At 40.6% G+C, this 21,411-nt stretch overlaps 2 protein-coding genes and 1 long non-coding RNA gene across 6 annotated transcripts in view; 1 reads left to right on the top strand and 2 right to left on the bottom strand.

Annotated features, from left to right (window-relative positions):
- LOC100631091 (JNK MAP kinase basket) overlaps positions 1-17,047 on the bottom strand; it is a 40,986-nt gene extending 23,939 nt beyond the window's left edge. Inside the window, exons 1-2 of one of the 4 annotated variants that reach the window (XM_048404480.1) lie at positions 16,941-16,959; positions 16,073-16,595 (exon numbers count right to left, since the gene is read on the bottom strand). In XM_048404480.1, coding sequence (XP_048260437.1) covers positions 16,073-16,232 — 160 coding nt within the window. In that variant the 5' untranslated portion in view covers positions 16,233-16,595; positions 16,941-16,959. Of the gene's footprint in view, positions 1-491; positions 734-16,072 lie in introns of those variants that run through there. The other 3 variants (XM_012319258.3, XM_048404482.1, XM_012319262.3) reach the window with 3 other exon arrangements.
- LOC125384740 lies at positions 967-14,733 on the bottom strand. Its single transcript, XR_007223484.1, has 3 exons — positions 12,656-14,733; positions 11,759-11,868; positions 967-1,106 (listed from the first exon to the last, which is right to left on the bottom strand). It is a non-coding gene; the product is annotated as an uncharacterized LOC125384740 (long non-coding RNA).
- Positions 6,203-7,463, top strand: LOC100652145. The gene is made up of 2 exons (XM_003402834.4): positions 6,203-6,355; positions 6,806-7,463. The coding sequence occupies exons 1-2, from the start codon at positions 6,341-6,343 to the stop codon at positions 7,088-7,090; spliced, it is 300 nt and encodes a 99-aa protein (XP_003402882.1). The 5' UTR covers positions 6,203-6,340; the 3' UTR covers positions 7,091-7,463.
- Positions 17,048-21,411: the final 4,364 nt, after the last annotated feature.

Below are 21,411 nucleotides of genomic sequence, written 5' to 3'. Positions count from 1 at the left end.
ACAAACGCGATCATGCATTCGATATCCTACTTTAACGACGTATCGCCACGCGACAACACGCGAACTCATAATTTACCATTCTCATTCCAACAATAAAACCTGCGGCAATGTTCGTCTCTTCATTGCGTCGTGTCCCACTAATCAAAAACGACACAAGTGATACATCAGGCACTGCGATTAGTTTCTAATCGTAATGTTGTATACACGTATCGCACCCTTGCTATAGACAATTTCAAAACCGCATCGATCACTCCGTAGTACATATTTCCTAGGTTTCCGAGGTAACTCACTATTAATGAATCGTTCAAAACGAGGAGTATTGTGACGAGAATCGTGGAAGAACAGAAACAATATCAAGTTTCTTCCAAAGTTCTAAACGTGATTTCGAGTTTGTGGACACTCTACGTAGATTTGTCACGTATAAGCTAAACAACTTGAGAGTAGAAGGGTTGAGAAGAGAAGTTGGGGTATAGAGACATCCGTTTGCTTACCCTTTGACAACCCCCACGACGTTGACGATGATAAAATGATGAGAACGATGACGATGAGGACGATGACGATGACGATGACGATGACGATGGCGATGACGATGACGATGACGAAGAGGATAACGACGATGAAGATGAGAACGGTGATCGCAGCGATCGATCGGATTGTTGCCGACGACGACGGCAACGACGACGGCAACGACGACGGCGACGACGACGACGACGATGACGACGACGACGACGACGACGACGACGACGACGGCAACAACGGCGACGACGACGACGACGGCGACGACGACGACGACGACGACGACGACGACGACGACGACGACGACGACGACGACGACGACGACGACGACGGCGACGACGACGACGACGACGACGACGACGACGACGACGACGACGACGACGACGGCGACGACGACGACGACGACGACGGCGACGACGACGACGACGACGACGGCGACGACGACGACGACGACGACGACGACGACGACGACGACGGCGACGACGGCGACGACGACGGCAACAACGGCGACGACGACGACGACGACGACGAAGCCGACGTCAACAACAGCAACAACAACGACCACTCGTCTAGGGCAGTCTCAAAATTCTCTGAAACAAATGGAAATATTTGGTTAAATTCTTCAAATGTGAAACATTTGTACTCATGGATACTTTTCGCGTCCTTTGCGTTATCGTTGGTCGAAAATCCTGAATTCGAGAGAGTCCACGGTTAATAAAGCTACACAAAATATTAAAGTCCCAGCTAAGTTGGGAGACAACTCCAACTTATCGCGTCGAATACGTCGACAACTAAACAACCACACTGCACTACATATTACTTTAACGATCTAAGGAGACAAAATTATCGTGCCTATGAAATACTACTTTTCGTTAGTTTTGATCTTCCATTACTATAAAGCATAGTGTTAATTATATGTTGATAAATATTTAATATTGGAATCTTCTTTGATGAGTACATGTTTCCAAAGTTCAGCCCCAACTTTCTGGAATACTCAATATAGGGAAGCTATTTCCTATCGTATCAATTTACAGAAAACCTTTCAATCGTGTCCAAGCGACCGTTTTAATTTTAATTTTTATACAGTTATGGATAGTTGAAAGTGAAAACGAAAAAGTGGAAATTACTTGTGAATGAAAGATTCTTGTCTGGCTTCTGTATGCAGTAACATGCACTTGTCTATCCAGGCCGTATCTAATTCAAGTTACTCTACGTAACCGATGTTTGAGGGAAAAGATTCTGATATTTCAGAAACGTTTCAAGTTGTTCGAGGACTGTAATTCCTACCGTTACTTTATAACGCTACCGAGAAGCAACAAATTCAACGTAGATGTGTACATCAGGTCGTCAAATAAATTGGTGCCCTTATAATTATATATTTATAATCTCCGGTGTTCCTAACGTGTTTTATGAATAATTGTATTTTAGAAATCATACCGAACCTGAAAGATTCTAAATAAAATAAAAATTAACCACACGAACTTATTAGATGATCTAATAGGTCCAATTGTGGGTTCTTCGATGCTAATCGACCGAGGGAGGAGCAAAACTTTCGTGAAGCTATAAAATGTGGTGAAACGCATAGCGGCTAAAAAATTGACCGACGAAGCAGGGAAACGAGAACGAGCCAACAACGGCGCCAGGGTTATTTATACCGAGACGACCTTTGACGATGTCGACGGTGATGCTCAATGAAAATCTTTCGCACCGTCAACCAGACGCGGAAGAAGAGCACGCGAGACATTCTCGGTTCGTGTGGCGCCACGATGCCACCCTAAATGTCATTCCCTTGGACCACTTCGTTTGCCAGACAGCCATCGATATTCGCCCAACATCTCCTGCAAATTCCTTTGCCGCTTCTTTTCTCGATGGGTCGCCTGCTTGGCTGCCACTGGCGCGGGCGCCCCAACCACATAAAAATACCGCGAATCTGTTACCAAAATTTCCTCTCTTCAACATGCTACCCACTTTCCGAACCACTGACAAATATTGCGTAACGACAATGATGCACACGAATACGCAATTGCCGCCAAATCTATTTTTATCGAGGTACCTCGTAGGCGTGTCATATTATACCTCTGGAATCACATTCGAAACAATGACCTCGTATCTTTGATTTGTCCTACCGCGAGGTGCATAACAATGTGACAAACACAAGCGTTTATGTTTTAATTAACACGCGATCCGCTCAAAGTAATGTAATAAACGCGCAACTTTTAGAAGCACAAGAAAGAAAAATAGTACAAAAAAGTGAAGCAAAATAAAAATGAAATACAACACGGCTCTTTTGAATTCTATCGCTAAAGATAAATGTTGCGTCGCTAAGCGTTAACGAGGAAAGGATGGCGACGGGGTGCGCCCAAAGAGGGAGCGAAAGATCGCGTGCCTCGTCAGCGAAAGTTCGATACTTAATTGAAACAGCCGACTAAGCGAAGCTTTTGCTTAGGTGCACAGTTATTGTTCCGGCTATAGTCTTTCGTTCTTCTAAACAATCGTCCAGCCAACCATCCATTTCGGATTCGAACTATTCGCTCGTTATCACATCTAATATTATCGCCTTCGATGGATTTCCAGTGATGTCACATTTCGTCTTATTTCTTTCCAATCGATCAACATCTGCTATTCGGGAACAAACCACGAATTTATCACGAGGACATGATTTTTGTAAAATCGTCGTACGTGATTGTTCGCTGACACTCGATGAAAAACATATTATTATCACAGTAACTCTACGCACTTGTCTTTGACATTGCTAAGTTATCTACAATGGCGACATTCATCTTTTTTCGTTTTAACATCACGATACCGGAGATATCATGAATCCAGTCGGATATCTCGAAATGCAACGAACTTTGATCGGATATGGATATAAGCTTTTGCCGAGCAAATACAAATAGAAATCGAATATCGCGTAGCTTTGCATCGCTGCAATTCCATTCCGACCAAGATCACCGTAACGTTGACTCTTTGTATTTACGCGCCCGAAAATTTTTCACAGAAACTAATCTATCGAGTCTCCATTTTCCGATACCGCCCACCTTCAATGTCGATCTCTTTCTCGATCGAGGATATACATATTTACATTTCATCGAAGCTTCCGATTCTTTCATATTCTTTTGTGTATCAAACCAAACACCGGAAAGGTTAAATATATTATCGGTAAATAAAAAGCTATGTATATATCTTAATAGGATCGAAATGGCTAAATAAAAAACAAAAAGAAACAAAAGAACAGACCGCGTAAAATCACGCAGCCAGTTGCGATTTGTCTTTCGATGACTCTACGTGCAGGCTATTACAGAAACATATCCACCTTGATACCCTATGCTCTACCACTATTTATAATCGGATGATGCGACAAAAGACGAGATATTAATTATCAGGATAGCGATTTATCGTTAACGCCGCGGCGAACTACGACCGGACCAGATAATGTCCCTCATTTGTCACGCCGGGCTCCAACCTGACGATGATCACCATCCTCGAATAACGAGCAGCTGGAGCAGCGTTTTGCGCTTTTCAAGCATTCTCCGGTCTCTCCTCTTTATCCCCGTCTTTGTAAGCCATCATGGAAATACGAAGAGTCGAGCTGTCCCTATTCGACTTCCCAATGTAATCGCGCCAGCTGTAATTTAATTTCGTTTCTTATTTATAATTAGTCCCAGACCCTTAGGTGAAAAAATAAAATATATATTTGTTATTCCTATTTTCTCCTTTATTACATATAAAAGAGAAAGGAGAACAATAAAAAATACGAACTGGCAGAAAGATCGAAAAATAGGGATGTGCGGTAGAGATAGTCGATAAGCGAGCGGATTCGAAGAAGGAAGAAATGCAGGAAGTAGATGGAGATGGAAAGAAAGAGCGAGGCAAGGAGGGAGGGAAAAGTGGTAGAAGAGGAGTGAAAGAGAAAGCTCCCAGCATTGTACCAATTCACGACGTTAATGCGAAGAGTGTTCTAAAGAAGGGCGAAACAATGGTGGCACTCCACCGGCTCTGATTCTCCTTTTCTACGACGCTTCGAGCAACGCTCGACGTTTCACGTTTGACGTCCGTGCATGCGCCATCGCCACCACACGTGCAGTTACGCGAGCTTAACGCTTTTATAGAATGTAGAACCTTAGTTGGCCATCGTTACGCGACCAAATCCCCGATTAAAGTACTTCCTACATTTGCACGTAACCAGATCAAAGTATAGTAAGCTGATGTTCTACAAGATATAATCTAATACGAAGACTACAGGAGATGTTTTTATTCGATAAAAGTAGAAAATAGCGTACACTGCATAAATTGTTCATATATCACCAGTAATATATATTTGTGCAACTATATGTTATAGTGATACAGCATTAGAGTCAAACAGAGGAAAAAGCTGCGATAACTTTCAGAATGGGCTAATAACTAGGAAATGTCCGTTTGATAAGTAGCCTGTCGGATTTTCAAAATTGTTACATCGCAAATGTAAAAAACGTCAGACGGTTTTCTTTTAACTAACGAGCAGAGAAAATTGAATTTCTCTCGAAGCATTAACGTAATCGAGCTAAGCCTGCGAAATATCTTTCCGCATTTTCTTGGAGCTGGCGCACGCAATGTGCTAGACGCGCTACTTAAACGTCATCGTTTCCGTCCTCTCGACGTTCATATTGCCCACTTCGCAGTGCGGTGCATCGCTTCATCGTCGCCGTCATCGTCGTGGTCGTTTCTCCGAGAATAACGAGTCAACGAGGCCTGACGAGAACGACCTTCTTGCCTTTGAGAGACTTTTAGCTTACGATTTTACAGCTTCGTGAAATCGTGCCTCGATTTCCTCGTTAAACGTTGCGAAATTTCGCTCGTTTAACGTAACGTTATTGCGTCGCCAACGAAACGACGATAAAACCTAATCGATGAACGTAACAGCGTGTATGAAGATTCGTCGAGAACATCGATTATCAGTGTAACGAAGGCATTTTTACCCAATTGAACCCCCCAATATCCTCATTTAACTCGACGTTATCTCCTACGAACGTCTAATTCGCTTCTTAAGTAATCGATACAAAGACGATGAAAGTTTTTAAAGGTCATTTCTTTTATATCAAGGAAATAAAAAAAATTCTTTAATTTTCTAGTTCTTGAATTTTTAAGCCTCATTAACGAGTCAGTATCACGACAGTAACGAGCCCTTCGACTTTTTCTCATTCGTCAATAGCGCTCGAGCTAGTCAAGAGGGACTATTTAGGCTTCGTGGCCGCAAACGAGGACCAATTGGATACAAGGACGGAATAGCTAAACCATCGTCGTGAAAATTATTACGAGCGACGAGGTTGCGCGTAACGTGCCCAAATGGAATTTCAATAGGGGAACTACTCCCACTCTTTGCTAGGAATCTTTATTTCGACCTCCACAAGGTCGATCGTTCCATAGATTCGAGAGACATTGGCCCTTTGAAACTTTCTCCACGACCAAACTTCGATCTTGTATAGATCAGCGCATAGCGATATCAATGTTATTCGATGAAACACTCGTAGTCAAAAAGTTACGAAGACGTTCGATCGGCCGAACGTCGAACGTTTCGGTTTGGACAATGGCCAAGGACGTGTTGCTTAATCTCGCGTCAGCAACGAAATCCGGCGAGGTTGCTCGTTCCCAATGCAGCCCCGTGACCGACAACGCCAAGAGGTTAATAATTATGCGCGATTACGCGAGGTAAACATCGGAAATCGATGCACGTAACGTCGACGCGACGTCTCGATCGAATAGGTATAAAAGGGGGCTACCATGATGTTTCGAGCATCAATCGATTTTCAACCAAGCTTGTCCAAGCATCTCCTCAACAATCTACAAAATGAAGTGCATCGCAGTGAGTAAACTTCTAACCCATTTACCGTCAGCGATCTGATTCACAATAACTGTTCTAACTAACGATATTTTACCCTAAACTTTGTATCGTTTATCGAAACATTGCCATAAAAATTAGCTTCGAAAGCATATAATCGGTTTTAGTCGTCGTATAATTAATTTTTTCTAAAAATGAAACAACGCATACAAAAATAGAGAATCGTTAAATAAAATATTATCCCAAGAGATCGACGATTTAAGTGAATTTGTATTCGCTGGTTAACAGATTAAGGCTATGATTATGGTTACAGTGAATGTGTATTCTGACAAATGAAACGTTCCAAGACCAGAATGCATATCTATCGACAGAAAGACAATTCGTCAGAACACGCATCTAATCATGATCCAGCTTTGATACACATCCGAAAACAGAGACAAACGAATGACGATATTAATGACTTTCTCATTCTAGGCTATCGTTTTGCTCGCTCTGGTCGGCGTAGCTTTAGCGAAACCCTTGGAAACGGAATCCATTGAACCGGTGAAGGCCGAATCAGTGGCAGCGGAAGCTGAAACCGCGGTTCGGGATAAGAGAGGACTCCTGTTGGGCGCAGCTTACACCGCACCCGTCGCTTATAGTGCAGCTTATACCGCTCCGGTCGCCTACACGGCTGCTGCCTACAACTATCCTTACGCCGCGTACACCGGCTACCCTTACTACGCCGCTGCCTACTCTGCGCCCTACTACGTTGTCTAACCATCTACCCGAACCACCTACCTACATTTCGGACCTAATCACGACGACTGCACCGATCTCGACAGCTCTGCCGAGAGCTTTCCAGACTTGATCGAGATGCATGAACTATCACGTCGAAGGGTGCTTCGCATCGCACAACACCCTAACCAAGACTCATCAACTTCGACAATATCGGTTTGAACTGAAACACAATTGCTGAAGCAAACATAATAGAGCATAACATTCTTTGTTACTGTGAACACGCGTTAATATGACTACAAGATGCTGGCATCCTTCTACGCTTTACTAACAAGCTAAATATGCATAATTGTACGTGTACATGCATTGCGCTGTATATAAAATATGTAATAAAGTAGCAAAGCATAAAAAAGTTCTCCACGTATTTTAGCCGAGACTCAACTCCAATTCCGAATAAATTCAGAATCAACTGCACAACAATTAGTAGACTGTATGTAGACACTGATGTTGACGCAATTTTTTATTTTCACGAACGTAACTACTAAATTTCTAGATAACTCGCTTGGTCTGGATAAATAATTAATTTGTTGGAATTTAAATGTAAGAGACAAACAAAGTATGGAGAAAAATAACGTACCAAATATTCTCAGGGCTTCTGGTCATTCCAGATAACCTAGTGACTCAACGTGTAAACGCACCTATATATTTTACTCGCCAATTCTGCACGGGCGGTGTCGCTTTCAGTCGAATAAAGGTGAGAAGTAACTGAGAATAAAATTGGTTTCTTTTATCAGCGCTGTTTCAACTATACGTACATAGGTACTAGAAAATATGAACACGTTGCTGACATTTATTTGCTCGGCATCAAATAAATAATTCACAAGAGTGCGCGATGATGGAAACAGTAGATTCTTTTCTTGGCTATCCCTCGAACACACTAACATCCATCAAAAAAAAAAAAAAAATATATATATATATATATAAGCGCGGTAACACGTTACAAAAATTTGTTCTCCTCTATATATCCTTTTTTCATCTTGATCGATTTAATATAAAACAAATAGTTACGCACAATTAATGACGTTAAACAAGAAGAAAAGATTCTCTATCGCACAAAGACATTCTCGACGACGGACGGTGCGATTAATTTCCTTCGAATACCGATTAGGAGTGAAACGAAAATCAAACGGCATGACGAAGGGTCGGAACGGGTCCTGTTAGTGCAAGTTGGCAAACAAAAGCCGGTAGTTAACGCAATTGTCCCCAGGGATCCTTCGGCCGAAGCCGATTAAGCTCTGACCGATCTTTGATGCCAAGTAATTAATGGAATCCAATCCAGCGTCCACTCGCAGTTACTCCCTTCTTGCTTTCGTTCTTCCCTCTGTTTCGGCACGGTGCCAATTTCTCCCTTTACCACGACAATCCGTTCCTTTCATTTCACTTGCTAAATCCTCCTAATTTGTGTGAGTTTATAATTCTAAACTACCGCCTTTCAACGTCTAAAACTAACATTTTACGCAAGCGCCGAGTGTCGGGTCTAAAAGGTGTAGGTACCAGCAGCTCTTTCGTTAACTGCGCGATTAGATATAACGCATATCGCGCGTGCAACTATTATCCAATCAGAGTACAAGCGTTGCGCATTTCCGTGCTACACGTGTCCCTGCTGATAGACAATGAATATTCACTGACCGAAATATCAAACGCGTGGCAAATTCATCGACAGGGACACGCGACTCTACTATCGGTACCAGTCATCATTTTTTATACTTCTTCCGAACTCAACATGAAAATCTCGATGAAATTAACAAATCACCTTTGAACCAACGTCCGAGCAAACAGCTAACTGCCGTAAATAATGTTTTAGAATAAAAACTACGCTATTGTTCAAAAGTATCCGAGCAGTCACTTGTTTTGAACAAGAGGATACTTATGAACTGCAACGCATATGTATATCGCGAAGCTTTTCAGCAATTACGTTTCATGTTGCCTGTCCGATTGAAACGAGGCAAGAGACACGATTATTCGCGCAGAAAGAGATTCGAGGGTTCGATGAAAAGAGATTGCTACCGGAGACTTTGTGGGAGCGCGCAACATAGGAAACGCATCCATTAATTAGAAAACAAGCTATGCATCGAGCAAATACACCAGTCAACCCCATTTGATTCAGCCTAAGTGCGGGCTAATTATCGCATTTGTGTATAGGAAGCAAACACACAGTCTCTTGCTACAGTGATCTCTCCTGATTACATAGAACCAACGCGAAACATCGAGTCATAGTTCTATCAACGATTCATGCACGCGAACCTATGCAACAACACGACAAACTTATTCGCTGATTTTCCAAGTAGCCGATAGTAACTTTCATCGTGAATATCGATAGCGTTATTAATCCACTGGTCTTTTATGCGAATCTAGTGATTTTCAAAGTGGTTAGATTCCTTTGCCGTTTAGCACTCGACGTTCTACGCAACACATACATTTGGAAAATCTCGCTTTATCGAAATCGGGAGATGCGTAGAATGACACGTAGCAAAAGCTTCAAGGAAAAGGGTTAATAGGATGAAAGAAATAACAAATGACGATTAAATAAATAAAAATTTAGATAAATGAAAGACGATTTACATTGCATACATAGACTTTACTTACTTTAAAACTAAAAACTAAACGAAATTGATCAGTTTATTATTTAGCTAAATGCAAAAGCATTATTCCATCTATTGAGAATACCTCCTATTACAAAATTAATTAACAATATCCTGTAACAATAAGATGGAAAAGCTGCTCTGTGTCAAAGTAAAAGATTGAATTTTAAAATGTTGAAAAATGTGATTTAAATGTTATTTAAATCACCTATGGCTGATTTAAATAACTATGGGTGTGCGAGTACCCGAAATTATGAGCCTGGATCGGGTTGGAAATACTCTTTGGACTCAGATCGGTATCTTGAAAGTTTGTCGACACATAAACGTATTCGGGAACCCAATATGCGACTCATCATAAATCATCTTGTACTCAAATTAAATTTGAGGTCGACTTGTACCTAAAATAAAGCTTTTCTTGTACATGCTTTAACTAAGTTTCAGTGCAAGAAAACAGAAAAATTATATTTTGAATCGAACAACGGATCCCAGAATAACGGGTACTCGAATACAATTTATTTAAAATAGCTCTATCTTAGGAAGCTATCTTACAGTATATCAGGAATATGTGCATTAGGTGGTTAATTTCTGGTGCATTAGAACAAGAACCACGAGGCCGGACCTGAAAATTTTTCTTTCTCGACCCGTATTATATCGGATACATTAAGCGAACATTCATTATGCGTAAAAAGCTTCCACCGTATTTGTGTTTCCCTCGGTTTTTATCTACCTTTAAGCTATATAATTTACTATTGTTTAATATATATTTATATATTTTTATATATTATATATATTATATTATAAATATTTTGTTCGCTTGCTACGTATCTCTCGCACACTTTTCTGTGAAACGCCAGATCGATGAGTTTCAATTTGAACACAGCTACTGTACGTTGAGTATAGCAACGCAGCTCGTTTCGTCAACTATTCTTTCATTTTTACCATTGATTGTATGTCAGTTTGCACATAAAAAAAATATACAGTCCGATAGTTGAGAATGTACGAGCGCAAAACAGAAACGTACCAATCTCGACTATAAACGATCTATATGAGTAACAATATATGTTATGTCCCGTTATACAGTACGGGCTGAATTCCGTTCCTCGGTCAGGACGGTCATTAGCAGTGCAAATAATTAGTCGGACCGCAATAATCCTAAGGAACTACAGTTTGTTTTATTACAAATAAAACAAAGCATTTTGATTTTACCGTTGGTGCCTCAATTGTTATAAAATATGTTCAAGTCGAGACGTAAAAAGGGAGAAACGTGGGTTTTCCCATTGGGATTTTCACCCACAAGCGACCAGTGACCGAACTTCACCGAACGTCACCGAACTTCACTGGTTTCTCATCAGCAAATCAATCATCATCTCTAGACTGGCTTAACGACTACAGATCAGTCAACATCTCCGTACTGGGTTCATATCTTTAACTCAGTCAACCTCTCTGCATTGATTTCTCATCATCAGTTCAGTCAACATCGCGGCACTGGTCTATATCTACTTTAGATCGGTCATCTAGTTAATTTATATTTATACGCACCGAGCGTATCATCTTGGCTACAAGTTATTGGAATAAAGTGTAAATTGTAACCTGTTACCTCAGGGTTATAATCAATTCAACCACCTTTATTATCCTAAACGAAATAGGGGATCGATCACTTGGTGGCGTCGATTATATAATCGTAATGGGAATTTACGACTCCCGTTGGCGCGCTTCCTCGCAATCGCGTCTCTCCGCGAACGGTCGAATATACTATATAGCTAAACTATAGTTTACTATAACTAAAATCTTCCATATTTCACTTTTGAAAGCGTATCGTAGATTCAAAAAATAATTAAAAAGCACGTTACGGTTCTTTTCTAAATTTATTCCTTCCGTTCTCGTGTTTCCGATTTATTGCATTTCAGAAATTATTTTCTCAAAAATAACATTCAGCGTACCTCAACACATACAACTAAACACATATGTACATTATCTACTACGCAAAAAGTATTTAGTAAGCGTGTGAGAAACACAAAAATGTTTCACGCCGAAGGGACCACGATCAAGCACACACATAATTCGTTACCTTTGAAACGTAGAGATAGCATCGAAGGTGATACGTATAGGTCGAAGGTAATTGTGCGACAGTTGCGAGTTCAAGATACTGGTAGAAAGAAATCCACTACGATTACGTACCTGGAACAGAAAGAGTACGTTCGATTAGAGAAACTGGTTAATCTACAAGAATTGTTCATGACGACGAGAGAACACGTATTTGCTTGCGCACACAGATTGTTTCGCATCGATACATCAAGTTTTAACTCTATAAAGTCAAAAGGCCAAGAGACATATCATAAAATGTTTTCAAATGACGCATGACACGATACCGTGTGTCGCTACACGAATAGTTAGCTCAATTAGCTGAGTCGGATTTTAAAAGAAAAAAATCACAGGCATAAAGCGGATAAAGAAAAATTGCGAACATAGAATATGTTCGAAAGCACAGGATAGAGTGAAGAGAATGAGCGATCGAAGAGGGTGTGCGAGAGCAACTTGCGAAATTTGAACGTCGAACGAAAGGAAGAAGGGGGTCCTAGAACGATTCCGCCATAAATCAAACGACCCTCTTCAATTTCGCGGAGTTAGTACACCATTCTTCTCTCGAGTTCAAGTATTTCCCGCTTTTTTCACAGGGCGGCCTTGATCGCAGGGGGTTCCTAAGTTGGTACGTTGTAAACTCGACGGTGGATCGATATAGGTGACTATCCCGAGCCACCAGGCAGCCGAATTCTACGTACCCCGCGCCTTTTCGATTCGCGCGGGCGCGCTAGATTTCATTTACCGCCGATTACGCAGAGATATCCGTGCCAAGCATTATCTCGACAAATGACGAAGCAAATCAGAAAGCGTAGACATAGGAGAACAACGATCGACAGGACGCAACACCAACTTTCTTATCCATTAATTTATTTAACGTACTTACAAGAAATTTTATTTCCTGATACGTGTACGTAGTTCGGAAGGTCACAAATATGACAAATATCGTTTTTTTTTTTTTTTTTTGTTTTTGGAAATATTTTTAAGAGTTTTGTAGTAGCTATATATGTACTTTTTCGATCCATAGCAAAATATCTGTGCGATTCTATCATCGATGAAATATCGATTTCGTCGCATAAATCGGGTACTCTTATTGCCATCGATTTACATATCGAATACATATTTACGTGTGTCAAGACAGTAATCCGTTTATAATACACGCGACGTCCGTTCACTTGCCTTTCGTCTTTTCATTGGCCGGTTTAGCACGAATTAATCCTTCCGATTGTATAACATGGTTGACGGCGAAAAAATATATCGAAAAAAAATTGATCTTTAGTAAAAGGTATGCTATTCATCTTCTTGGTATACGAGCAACTTTCGTTCTCATTCGTTATCAATGCACGATGACCAGTGGCACGCAATCTCACGATATCGATTCTACGTTCTGCGAATTCGAGCTCAGCTTTATTTTCACAGGTCGTTGGAACGATCAATTTCAAGGCGACAAACATTTAACGCACCATCCAAATACTCCAATTTTCTGCTAAATCGAAATCATTTCGCGAAATGAAAGGCAGGATAACCTGAAAAGTATAACACGTATGTATCTTATTATAATCGTGATGCTCAGATCTATTGTATCGATAACGATAACGATGATGATGATGATAACGATAACGAGAGCGATAGCATGATATATTTCACAGAAAAGATTTCTTGTACGTGGTAAATCAATGTTAGCGTTACAAGGGATTCGCAAACTGACGAAAACATGAAAACGGTATAAGAGGTAAATTTACGAATGTACAAATAACGCGAGAAATAGGTTCCAGAAAAATGTCGTATTTTTCGTACAATTCTGACTAGTATGGCCCCAGTAACGTGAACAACAATTTCGGAGCAACATGTTTGCAGAGATAAACGAACACAAAGGAAACGACCTGTGTTAGAAGCTTTTGTATACGATACGTCTGCACGTAATTTACAAAAGGCATGAGTTGCGTGACGGCGCGCATCGAAGCTCGTTCTAGTATTACAGGCTATTAAGTTCGAGTTATCGCCAACTTATCGCTCAAACTATGCGGCCGCCTTGCCAAATTCTCTTTCGACGTCTTTGTTTTTCTCCCTTTGTTTCTTCGTGCTTCTTTTGGTATGTTACGAACTTGTGCGAACTCTTGCCAGCTTACGGGGGTATTCTAGTCTACAAATTTGAAGAAATCGAAAATTTTTTTTCATACTTTCAAAGTTTAGATATTCAAGAATGTGCTCTTAAAAAGATTTTTCAAAATTTCAATTATTTTATGACTTACAGCCATTTTTATGACGCAGCATCTGCCCCGATCCGACCAGAAAAAATGAACAATAGAAGCCCAAGTACCTGTATTGTATTTTATCCCTTTTTAATGTATTTTTAATTCTCTAATTCAATTGGAACGATGTTTGGGTTCTGAAACCCAAAATAGCAACGAATCGTTAAATTCGTTAATATGGACTTTTTTTACTATGCACACCCACGCAGGAACGCAGACAATTCAAATTTCCACTTTCCTCGCAATATGTATTTTTAATGAAGGTTTTATACCCATATTAAAAATCTTAAGTGTCATGGGAATCACGATTGGCCCAGAATCTCATGCGTTCGCAGTCAGGCGAGACTATGAGTAAAATTGCCGGAAACTTGTCTCAAAACTTTAAACGCGTTTTTCTCGAAACTACTTTTTTCGAGTTGGCGTGCGCGATATCTCAAGTTCTAATGAACCGATTTATTTGAAATTTGGTGTGAATGTTCTTTATACATTCCTCTATCGCCTCAACCACGCTCAGATCAAAATTTTTAATTTTACTATTTTTAAAAAAATTCGGAATTGCCAAAAAACATGCCAAAAAGGAAAATTTTTTTTCAAACGGCCGCCATTTTGTGAAAAAATATTTTTTTGACGTTTCCAAGGTTCATGCGATAACTGCATCTATACTAATTAAGAATCCGTTCGGCATTTTTGCTTCACATGACCAGAAGGGTTGAAATCATATGCACGCCAGGACACCCTTTTTTTGGACCCCTCACTTTGGCCGATTCATAACTTTGTGAATTTTGAGTCTTTTTCGGTTAATTTTTTATATAATCTTAAAATATCAATAAACAAATGATAAAAAAATGGATAGTAAAAATATGTTTTGTTTCGTTTGTACAAAGCTTTAAAAACCGCCCGAAATTCATGCCTCTAGACTAGAATACCCCCTTAAGGCTCGATTCACATTGTCGGTCCTCAAATTATAATTATCCCATGGTTTCAAATATAAGTTTACGCTATGAGAAACGCTCCGATCTCAGACCAATCTGGTCCCGGCAACGATCCTTGAAAAGAACATTTTATTGTTGAACATGACGTGTTGTTACGGCATTGCTATAACTTCGTATAATTGCTAACAGAAATTTAGATCTCTTACGCTATTATTTGAATGACCTTTTTTCCATGCAACGCGTTTTAGCCACATATTCGACGAATGTTTATCTGATAAAATATTCTTTCCACGGTACAACTACGAATGACAAACCAACAACAAACAGTAAACAAAAGGAACAATTAATTACAAAGACTGGACACGACCGTCTCGGACGAGTTTACTACAGTCGCTAGAAAATCAATATCCAAGTTTGTATATGTGCTAGTATTATTTGGGGGAGGCGACCGCATTACCACCCTGCCCCCTCACCTACAACGGTTTCCTTCAACACATGGCGTTTCCGAACGATTTGTGTTAAAACAAACGTCTTACTCGTGTTCGACAGAATCAATTTCTCGCAAGTCTAGCTATTTAAATAGCTGAACTGTGTAATTACTAAGAATTCGTCAAGCACAAGAAAGCTATGAAATAATCGTTGCCGATATCTGCGATTCTTTGTTACAATTGTATTGTATTAGTAATACAAAAAATAAATGTTTACAAACGAATCTTACCACCTAAAAGCCGGCTGATTATCATAGCCAAAACGTAATATATATCGTAAAATAGTAAAACCGCAAAAACAGTTTTTGAATCTACTAACGCTACTGTGCAGTTAGTAAATTATTGTAAAGGAGGTTCCTGGTCTCTTTCCTGAACGCAACATGTAGGTGTATCGATAAAAGAGACCAGTAGCGACGTAACCCCTTGAAGCAATATGCGAGCACATAAAGTTTGAAAAATTCACGTCTATATATCTATTTACGATCAAAGAGGAAACCGGTAACGGAGTAGGATTATCTGGATAATATGGGCTCGGTTCTTCGTAGTCAATTTCACGGCCGATTCAACTTTTGATCGATCTGCCAGACATAACTAAAATACCCCGAATTTCTCGTAACAGAACACATCCTACCTTGTAAATATCGATCCTCGTTCCTTCCGTAGGAGTGCCACTTGCATCGAGTCAAAGGTAGCTGGTGCAAGGGGAGAAAACGTTCGAGAGTATGATGGTAACGTTGTCCAGTAACGATCTCGGCATCGATAGCAGCAGAAGAGTCACGTGAATCGAACATTCAGTCACGAAGACGCAAGGTAAGAAGATGTAGGGTTGGCGGTTGAAACTCACGAGTTTGTTCTCTGTTATTCGTTGTTCGTTGTAGAAAGCGACACGTGGTGAGTCGGAACACACGTCTCCAAGGCTCGAACAGATATTACCCGTATCGCAGAGAAACTTTATTTGTCGAAAACGAAACCAGGAAGCACGCGCAATAATTCATTCACTGAATCACTCGTATCACGTATGATGTACACAGTTTCCTTGATTATGTTCGGTAGCCCAATCGAAGTTCAAAAAAGCAGACCACCCAACTCGAAACAGTGATAACTTTTAAAATCTCTACACCTTGAGGGCAGCAACACCAGGCGTCAAGTTTACACTAAAATCAACATGGATGTTGGCGAATAGACTTCACTTGCGGCATTCGGATCCGTTGCAACGAAAAGCACGACTTTCACTCGGAACGACAAATCCGTGTTATTCTAATTCTCGGAGCATCGAAAGGTTGAATGGAGTTAGATGTGTTAAACAGAAAGGGAAACAGAAAAGGATGAAAATAGAAGACAGGTACGGCGGCAGAGAAGAGGGGAGCAAGAAATATGGGGGAAACAAAGAACGAAGGATAAGAGGAAGAAAGGGGTGCGACAGTAAGAGCGAGGAAGGAAGAAAGAGCAAAAAGGAAAATGGAGAAGAGGCAAAGCGAAGCGAGAGAAAGGAAGAGTACAAGCGGGTGGATGAAAACGATGCGATCCTTAAAAAGTCCAAGAGAAACAAACGAAAAGACGCAACGCGTGCCGAGTGCTACGCACGACTGATCAGCCCGTAGGAAGTTCGGGGCTGGGGCTGACGCCTGCGCCATCTCACCTTCTCCCACTCGTCGCTCCCTTATTTCTTTCCTTCTCTGTTATACGCTCGAATATACTTGTCGTGGTCGACGCAACCCCACCATCACGGCCATCCAACCCTCCGACCGGTGGACTATCTCGGGACGATTCGCAATATTCTCTTGTCGCGACCCGCCGGTCACAGTGCTCCCTTGAACCGGTGCGACGCGACGCATTAGCACCGCGTTTACTATTTTCTTTCCTTTCTTTTTCCACCTTTCCAATCGTGCGTCGCGTCGTCTTCCAAATTTTTTTTCCGTCCTGGTTCAATCGAATCCACACGCATTTTATTTTTCTACGCCTCTCTTTTTCTTGGCCACTTTTCCCGTAGTTACATTTCAAGCCAGTAATTCGTTAGAACGAAACCAACGACAAGGTACTGGAATGTACAATGACTGGCGAAGGTATTCGAATATGCGCATACTTGTAAAAACCTTTTACGAGTATAGTATATGTATCATAGGTAACATTTTGAAATTTCATTAGTAACGAAATTCGACTATCATGATTATATAGTAAAAAGTTAGGTAAAGTAATAGAACGCGATGTGGATGTAACAAGTTTCGATCGTTATCATGCTCGAGACGATAGCATGAGACTTAATTCGAAACTGCATTCCTGTAGACTTACGCGTTGATAAAAATGCCCGAGTAAGTCATGCGCGTATTGCGGAAATATTTTCTGAAAATCGACGCTGTGCTATCTATAAAAATTACGCGGAGATTAACCGTTCAAGTAGAACGAGATTCTTGTGTACGTACCTAGAAAGGAAGTACGCATATACCCAGAATATTTATCGGATGCGAAGCATGATGTATAAATGAAAGGTATCGATATACGCGAAGTTATCGTTGTAGGAATACGTCCAGTATATTCGACGGTCGATAAAAAGTACAAAGATAGAAGGGAAAAGACCGTATCGACGCACAGCGAAAAATCGATTCGCGAACGTAGATTGTAGACGTATCTTGGGCCGCGCGTTTCACTTTCACACTTTACTTCTCTCTGTTGAAATCCGCTTAGCGGCCCAACAAATACATATATGTATGCGTATCGTGGCGCATCCAGAGCTCAGAGCACGCGATAAAAGGTGGTGGTTTATAAAAGAGCAAACACATTTACGGAAATGCGGTCGAGACACGTGCCAGATGCCACACTCGTTCTGAATTAATCTCGTTCCCCTTAATCTCGGCGAAAGAGTAATACTCAACAGCTGTAGATTAATTAAAGTTAATACAACGCAGGCGCCGGAACGTTTGAAAATCGCCTCGCGAGAAACATCGCGGGATAAACTGCATCAGTGACCATTCATCCGTTTCATCCTCCTTGTTACGTCGCGTGAAGAGGTCCGCGCGACGTCTTCTATTGTCTGACCGTAAAGGCCCAAGCGTCGTTAGAGAAACCCTCAATAAACCTAAGGCCCATCATAAACCGAGTCTCATTAGCTTGCAGGAATCTTGAATCCTGCAAGTATTTTGGGTTTATATGTGGTACTTAGACAAGTCATTAGGTCTATTGAGCGTGCTTAAAGATTACGGAGAAAGCTGGTATTTATAACTGGAAAAACTGGTAATTATATGATAGGGAAAACCAGGCATTTATAGAATAGAAATGTCTGGATTTTCCTACGAGTCATGCCGATGGGGTACTTACATCTCCCATCTTCAAGCGTTAACGTCTTAGCCAATGGGTAGCGCGGATCCTTGTCCTCACCTTTCCTAACTAAAAATGTAAGCAACGAATCCGCGTTCTTCGTTCAAAGGGCACATCCATACCGAGCTTTCCTCCGTAATCACATCAGAACGAACTTCAGAGTATTTCTTCGGCTCTCACGGTGCCTAGAGTTCCTGCATTTCCTACAACTCTCACCGTTCCTACCTCTCTAAGAGTTTTTCATCATCTCTCGCGGTGCCCACAAGTTCGACAGCTCCGATAGCTCTTACGGGCCTAGAGCTCCTATAGCTCTCACTCTCTCATCTAAGAATAATCCTCCTCTTCGTCATCTGTATCTTAACCAACGGCGTTACTACTTTGTGTGATTGTATAAAGTGTTGGAAATATATATATCTTTTATAACTCTGTGAATCACAGTGTTATACCACAACAACTACCCCTATTATCCTAATCGAAATACGGGGATCAAACTATTCCTGGTGTCGATTATTCTAATCGTAACGGGAATTTACGACTCCCGTTGACGCGTATTCTAACGACCGCGTCTCCCCGCGATAGCTCGAAAGTACACTCCTCCTGTCGCAAATTCCACAATTCGATCTCGAAGTGATAGAATATAGAAGGTCGCTTATGTTACGAACTTCTTAATTTGTACGACCGAAAATGAATGAAGAAGGAAAATGGTAGATTCTCGATTTACGGCAATAGAAAATATCAGTGAGCAAAAGGTATCGTAATGAAAGGGATGAATCAAAAAAGGAGAGGACGAGAATGTGTCTCTAAATGTTCGTGTCGATGCGTGGTCGGTCAGCCACCTTTCTGTTCCTAAAATAACCCTTTTGAAATAAGTTTCACCCTCTTGCGTGAAAGGGGCCAAAGTACGTCACTCGCTGTCGGATATGGCGCTGAGATGGTAACCAACTATTCGCCACGATCACTCTTAACTATAAAAGTACTTAAGCGTTACAACGCATATTTCGAACAGTAGAAGCGGTAGAATCGGAGAAAATATTCTCCAATTCATTACAAATTCATTTTTGTTGTACGTTTCCGGTTCACTTTTCACGGGAATCGGCTAAAATAGGTTAAAAACGTGCTCTTAGCGGAAAAACGTCGAACGACTGCTATTCGTTCACAAGAGTACCGATTCAAATAAGATTTCTTATTGGAGAGGAAACTCACTTCCCTGTTGTTACCGGTTCGCTCTTACTTAAGGGGGTATTCTAGTTTACAAATTCGAAGAAATCGAAAATTTTTTTTCATATTTCCAAAGTTTAGACATTCAAGAATATGCCCTTAAAAGGATTTTTCAAGATTTCAATTATTTTATGAGTTACAGCCATTTGTGTGCATATTAAAAATTTTAAGTGTCGTGGGAATCACGATTGGCCCAGAAGCTCATGCGTTCGCAGTCAGGCGAGACGAAGCGCATCGAGCGCTCTGAACTCCGAGTTTCAGAGGCGTCAAAGAACGCCAGGACTGCTTGTCTCCATAAAAGAACTTCGGAAAATGAGCATTTTGAAGTAGAGGAAGGTTTCTTGTATAAAGCAGGAATAGCCGATTAAAAATATGTAAATATGCTGTACCATTCTATGAGTAAAATTGCCGGAAACTTGTCTCAAAACTTTAAACGCGTTTTTCTCGAAACTACCTTTTTCAAGTTGGCGTGCGCGATATCTCAAGTTCTAATGAACCGATTTATTTGAAATTTGGTGTGAATGTTCTTTATACATTTCTCTATCGCCTCAGCCTCGCTGAGATCAACATTTTTAAAAAATTCGGAATTGCCAAAAAAATATGCCAAAAAGGAAAATTTTTTTTTCAAATGACCGCCATTTTGTGAAAAAATATTTTTTCGACTTTTCCAAGATTCATGCTATGGCCGCATCTATACTAATTAGGAATTCGTTCGGCATTTTTGCTTCACATGACCAGAAGGGTTGAAATCATACATGCCAAGACACCCTTTTTCTTGGACCAGCTCATAACTTTGTGAATTTTGAGTTTTTCGGTTAATTTTTTATGTAATCTTAAAATATCAATAAACAAATGATAAAAAAAAAAATGGATAGTAAAAATATTTTTTGTTTCGTTTGTACAGAGCTTCAAAAACCGCCCGAAATTCATGCCTCTAGAGTAAAATACCCTCTTAATCGAGGCTCCGTCTACCTTTGGTTCTCTCAATGAAACGACCTTTCGCTTACGATAAGAGATCGATTCGTTACGACAAAGAAAATCGTAATTCAATTTCGATCCGCATTCATAAATATTAGGATGCTTGCGAAAAGAGCCCAACCAAAGACGTCGATAACCATTAAAAAACTATTAAAGTCATTAACAACTACTATCTAATTTCAAATCTCTGACTACAAAGAACTCGTATATCTAGAAAACAAGATTCTCGATCATGATAACGCATGGCAAAATTATTTTGGCCAGTACTTTTGGCGGAACGATCACACGCCTGTCGAATTAGGAGTTTCAGCTCCCGTCAGGTGGGAAATTATCCTCGACAGCTGTGACAATGATGTTTGCCGTAACGTACCTTCAACCAGTTCCTAGTAGATATGCGGAAATATTTATCATGCAACTGATGCTCACGAATTTTGCGACACTCTACCTATACAAAAAATTAAT

This window comes from Bombus terrestris, chromosome 3, assembly GCF_910591885.1.
Source record: "Bombus terrestris chromosome 3, iyBomTerr1.2, whole genome shotgun sequence".
NCBI lineage: Eukaryota > Metazoa > Arthropoda > Insecta > Hymenoptera > Apidae > Bombus > Bombus terrestris.
The sequence above is the reverse complement of the archived record's forward strand: the minus strand, read 5'-3'. Positions and strand labels throughout refer to the sequence as shown.